Source organism: Mesocricetus auratus, unplaced genomic scaffold (assembly GCF_017639785.1).
Source record: "Mesocricetus auratus isolate SY011 unplaced genomic scaffold, BCM_Maur_2.0 Super-Scaffold_100006, whole genome shotgun sequence".
Lineage (NCBI taxonomy): Eukaryota > Metazoa > Chordata > Mammalia > Rodentia > Cricetidae > Mesocricetus > Mesocricetus auratus.
The window spans coordinates 73,976,370-73,982,369 of record NW_024429190.1 but is presented as its reverse complement, the minus strand read 5'-3'; the positions used below and the strand labels follow the sequence as shown (position 1 = coordinate 73,982,369).

The following is a 6,000-nucleotide window of genomic DNA, read 5'->3' as shown; positions in this document are numbered from 1 at the left end:
CTTGAATCTCCAAGAGAAACCTTCCAGAGTGGTTCTTAGAGGAACAGGCCACACCTGTGTGTAGCACTGTCCAGGTTATATACGTGCTCATCCTGGTGCCTTGTGGGCTGGAAGGTAGGCCAGGAGAGAGATCAACCACAAACTCACCTACTCCCCTTTGGGGCTTAGTTGTGCCTCCGGCTCACATGTGACAGGAGTGGGGTTCTTCTTTCCAAGGTTGGAGCTTCTGCTTTCCCATAGAAAGGGTGGGGCTGGCTGGCGCTGGCCAGTGGACAGTCCTTGTGAAATGCTTGCGTTTTTTTTTTTTGTCCTGGTAACTGGCCAAGTGTCAGCGGACCTGGACCCCCTCCTCTCCCACCTGCATTGTCACAATCAGGCAGAAACTAGGGAAGTGGGTCACCCAGGCGACCCCAGTGAACAGACCCTCTACCTTTGCCACACGCTCGCTCTCAGCGGAGCTCCAGGCATCGCCAGCATCACTGCCCAGGGGCGGGACCGCCTGTCTCTGCGTCGCTGTGCTGTGCCCGCCGCCCTTGCCCGGGCATCGCTGCAGGTCGTGCGCCGTTGGCCCTCCCGCCTCCCCCTCGGCGGGGCCCTTCCCTTTACTACGGCTCTGGTGACATTCAGCGGGACCGGCTAGCGCAGCAGGGCTCCGGTGGCGTAGAGGCTGGGGCGCCCGCGGCTGTCTGCTCCTCTCGCCAGGACAGCTCCCGGGAGGCAGCGGAGAGCACCCCTGCAGGTCCGGAGACCCCCGATGGGACAGTCTTGGCGGGCGGATCCCCGCCCCCGCCCGGGTCCACCAGCTTGAGCTTTGGTCCGCCCTGCCCATCCCAGCTCAGGCGCAGGGCGAGGACGAAGGCGAGCACCAGGGGACCCGGCCTCCCTGCTCGTATATGGCAAAGTTTCTCGCGGTGCTCCTGGGCTGCACGCTGCCGAGCAAGGGCGCCTCTCCCATGCTGGAGGTAGGTAGAGGGTGTGTCCTGCAGGGGCTGCCCTCAGTGGTGGTGAGCACCCTTGACCCACAACTAGGGTCTTCACCACTTGGCAAGTGCGTCTCACCTGAAGGACTTCTGGGGCGGGGCTGGGGACGGTGGTGAGGGGGAGATGGAAGCCTCTGAGTCTGAATTCCTGCCTCCCCAGCCCTTCCTGCATGTTTGTTTTTCCCTTCCCTAGTTGACAGGTGAACACGTTTGTGAACCATGTATTTTGCGAGTTGCCCCCTTGCCTAACATACCAGGCACATTCAAAAACGAGCTGTCTCTTGGACACCCTTCGGTTGCCTATCTTGACTTTTCTAAATTATTAACGGAAAGCAATCTTTCATTTCAAAAACGCTTCCACTTTCCTGCTTCCTTTAACCACCCCCTCCCCCCAACCTCCAGCGAGGTGTAAACTCCTTGTAAGTTAACTCATTTCCTCTGGTGTGAGAGACACTGAGGATGGGGACAGGGATTAAATGGAATCAGAGAAATAGCACCTTCTGAAGGCAGCTACACCTAATGGCAGTGACCCTGCTGCAAGCATCCTTGCTAGGAGTTGGATGGCTGGCCTGCTCATCCTCCTGAGGAAATGGTGTAGTGGTCTTATATGAGACCCACCTGGGCACACACTAGAGTGCCTTTTGTCTCTGTCGCTCCTGTCCTCTCCTGCAGACTGCTTGACAAGCAGGCCAGGTCAACTAGCCTTGCCGCTCCTCCTCGCAGTCTCAAACCCTCCAGGAAGCTTCTGCCTTCCCTGAGCTGCCTGGGCCCTCCATGTCCGCAGTTTCCAGAATGATGGAGAAACAGACTTCAGTTTCTTCTCTTAGGCACTTAGTGTGTCCTTCAGCCGGGAACTCCTTCTAGTTCCAAAGGTCCTCAGCTGCTTGTTGGTCCCCTTTCACCTTTGTGATTTTAAGTTTTCTTCTGAGATCATGTGGAACCATTCCCTGTGATTTTAGAGCTCAATCTGTCCAATCTATCCATACTCTGCTTTGTGACAGGGAGATCCCAACGGTGAGTGTAGGGAGGTGCTTAGGGAAGGAAGGTGGAAATGCCCACACAGATGAAAGTTGAAATCTAAAGGATGAAGAGCCCAGAGAGGAAGGTTTTCCAGACACACAGTGGCTACACTCCCCGCCCCCCCAGCATCTTCTCCATGGCATGTTCTGCAGCCAGATGGCTAGGAGGCCATTCCAGGATCTGCTGTTCTCTCTTTTTTTCTTCACATAGGCTGGGATTTTAAAAATAAAATTCCCAAAGCCTCCACCAAGAGGTTTCAGTGTATGCATCACCTTTTGGGTACATGCTTCTGCCTATGCCTTCCTCCAGTCAACAGGTGCCTCACCTTGACTTTTCAGAACGATGGGTTCCCAGTTACTCCAAAACTAGTCGCAGGCACGCTTAGACGACTGCTGCTTCCAGGGAAAGAGACATCCCCAAGTCCTTGGTAACTCCTCAATCTTGTGGTGTCTCCCACCCATCTAGAGGAAGGGCTACTTTCATCATCTCCTCTCACCATCTCTCTACAAATGGCTGAGTTGTTGTCAGCTGAATCAACCTAAAATGGCGATCAGGCAGCAAGTTTCATCAGTGCCACTGGAGAGAGTTCCAACCCTAGGGAATGTTTGTACTCCAGGAGAAGAAGAGCCAAAACAGGAATGTGCTTTGTGGATGCTTTTCAGATGAACACTGTTGCTCCTAAATGGAAGGGTGTGGTCCAGCTTCCTCCATCGAGGATGGGGAGAAATGTGGAAGAAACCAGCCTCTCTGACTATTCATTTCTTGAAAGTGCCAAAGTATTGAAAGAGTGAGGGCAGCAGATATCAAATATGCTAACCCTAGAAGTTCCCTTTAGTTCCAGGGAAATCAGAAAAAGAGGTGGGCACTGTCATAGTGAATGGATAGCTTTTGGTCTCATTTCAGTGAGAATGTGGCCATGTAGGTTTGCAAGAGAGACTCTTCTGCCTGAGTATGAAACCCAGGACCTCTCATGCATGTGCAGTTTGACAAAGGAAAAGTGACAGGTTCTGGTTACTAAAAAACAAAAAAAGTGGGGAAAAACATCACTGTGACTGTAAAACAGCTCCAGTGTATGCCTGCCTGCTGCGCCACCTCCAGAGGCTAAGGACAGAAGATACTTGCACATTGCAACCACAGTGTCTTAATGCCCATTTTGTAACCCTTTTGTGGTCTTAGTAAAATATGGATATTTGTAAAAACAAAACCAAACCTAAATTTTTGGAAACAATTTAAAAATTTCTAAAAAAGTGAAGGACTTCAGGACCATGACAGTGGCCTGAGCACCGGCTGTCTTGGATTTGCTTGTGCCACACTCAGGCAGACCATTTACAGAGACAGCTTGTTTTCTCTGCATTCTGATATCTGGGAAGGTAGGCCCAGAAGCATACATACAGGCGTTTCCAGTCCTAAGAGGGCAGAAGAGAGTGTGTACGTGTGTTCTTTCCTGGCGTTCTTTCCGTCTCCTTTGATTTATGACATGTTGTGACTGTGCCCCCTTCGCGTAGCCAAGTCTTGCTTCCGTTGTGCCCATGTTCATGGAGTCCATATTCTAAGCCATGGTGGGAGAACAATTCATCCAGTTGACTGCTTTTCCTCCTCCCATGTTGCCCTCCCCCATGGCACAGTGTAGCTGCACTCTTAGTTCCTGTCGTCCTTAGCTAACCCAATGGACGATCTGTAAGGAGTCAGCTATGATGGGAGAACACATATGGCTCCAATCAAAAGGAGCACTCAGTTCCTTCCTGGGTGTGGTCTCTAGAACTGCCAAGTGTCAGATAGTATATCTAGATGTCTCTGATCTGTGTCTCTACCAGTAGTACAGCTTGATTTTCATTTATGCATAATCTGTAGTAGCTATCTGTTATCATCACATTATACATACATGATGTCAGCTGTGCTAATAGTCTCATGACAGGGATGTCATCAATCCCATTTTATAGATGAGAATATCAAGATCTTAGAAGGTATAAATAATTTCCTTAAGGTCACTGCCATAGTGCGTGCTAGAGTAGGCATGATAACCCCACTTAAAATTCTCAAAGTTCACTTCATCTCATCCAACTCTGGCTACTTGGTTATTGGAGTTGGTTTATGTGATGGTTCATATCAACTGCCAACTTGACAGGGTCTAGCTGCACCTAGGGCAGCTCTGGGCATATGGGGGCTGTGAGGGATTTTTCTAGATTGAATTAAGGGAGGTAGGAATAGCCATCTTGATTGTGGGCAGCGCCAGTCCCCAGGCTGGGGCCCCAGAGTGAGTAAGAAGAAGAGAAGCTGAGCAGCAGCTTCCCTCAGCTCTCTGCTTCCCTGATGCTGTGTGAGCAGCTGCTTCATGCTCCTGCTGCTGTGACTGTCCCAGCATGATGGTCTGCTCCCTCAAGTCGTGGGACAAAATAAGCCCTCCCCCAAAGCTGCCTTTGTTGGATATTTAGTCACAGTAGTGAGAAGAGTAACTCACAGTTTGGGCTTTTGTTGTCTCCCTTCATCCCCAGATACAGTTGTCAAAAGAGAAGAGTTTCTCTCATTGTCTTCACCATGTCACCATCAGTATTACATGAGCTTCACTTACTCACGGAGATGTTCAAAGGCAGGCTGAACTTTGAGAAGTCGTTTTGGGAAAGATTCAGGTTCAATTGTGGTGATCCTGTAAGGGAGTTGTTATTTGTAGAGCATTTTCCAGTGTACTATTTTCTCCATTTGGGGGAGGGTTCATTAGCTTGCATTCACTGTACAAAATAATGACCATCCTTATTTCCTCAATGATGCTATGAAATAAGTGGTATGCTTATTGATGTTCTACAAACAAGAAAGCCAAGGCTCAGAGTGAGTCTATGTATTGTCCAGGGTCATCAACCTACTAAAGATGTAATCTAGGAAAAATCCTTGGCTTTTTTTGCCACAGTGCATGGCAGATACTTGCATTGACTTACATGGTTCCTTAGCCTCTGATGTTTCTCTTGTCCACCTCTGTCTTTTGTGTTATGTACCAAATCATGTTTCTAATAGCCCAACTTGAAATGGGGGTCACTTAATTGTCATAAATTCCTTTGTGATACCACTATATGCAGATTCAGTAAGGCACATGGATTGTCTCCATACGATAATTACAGTTTGGTGTCCTTGGCCAGTCTCCCCTTCATTCTGCTGTGCTCTTTGTACTCTAGCAGTTTTAATGTACTTCCTCTTCCTGCCCATGTCCTGACACGTTTATACTCTTTTGACACATGAGATTTTCATCCTCTAACATTCATTATTGAAGTTTCATCTGTCTTTAACATCCCACCCCAATATCATCCCCAGATCTACTCCCTGGACAATATTCAGGTCTGTTGAACCGTGAGTGTATGGGTGTGTGTGTGCATGCGTGCGTGTTTCTGATACTGTGGACAATTTTGAACCACTTCAGTTAGTCTTCAATGGAAATGACTGTGCTTAATGCAGGGAACTGAAGGTTAAATGAATTAATTCCCATAAAGTACTTAAGATAGTGCTCAATACATGCTAATTTATTGATATTGTGGTGTGTCTCTTCAATATCAGGAATGATGTACTTTTCCCTTCCATTGAATTTAGCATAATGTTTTGCACATACTTTTGCATCAAATAAGTGTCTGCTTAAATTGACCTTCCAACCTTGTGGGGTCATAATTTTCTTTGCCAGTAAAGTATTTGTTCAAGTTCATATGAAATTCAGAGTTCATATGTATCTTCATGTGATCATTCAGAGGTTGTTGTGCGTCTTCATATAAAATATCAGGCAGTGGTATCTTTCTGTGCCCCTCTTCACCCCAGAACCCACACACTTTGGGGAGCACTTGGTCCTGTCCCCATCTTTACAGCCTCTACCTTACCAGAGATCGCATCCCAGGCCCGAGACCGACACACGGGGAACTGCAGCTGGCTAGCTCTCCAACATCACTGTCTCCATATAACATTCCTAGAGACAGTAAATTTCCCATTGCAAGCATCAGGGTTGTGGCTGATAGGTCAATGATGAGTA

The 6,000-nt window shown here is 48.4% G+C and overlaps 1 protein-coding gene across 1 annotated transcript in view; it reads left to right on the top strand.

Moving 5' to 3' along the window:
• The first annotated feature begins 525 nt into the window (after positions 1-525).
• Rasgef1b (RasGEF domain family member 1B) overlaps positions 526-6,000 on the top strand; it is a 498,748-nt gene continuing 493,273 nt past the window's right edge. The window contains exon 1 of the mRNA XM_040747470.1: positions 526-962. Coding sequence (XP_040603404.1) covers positions 894-962 — 69 coding nt within the window. The 5' untranslated portion in view covers positions 526-893. The remainder of the gene's footprint in view (positions 963-6,000) is intronic.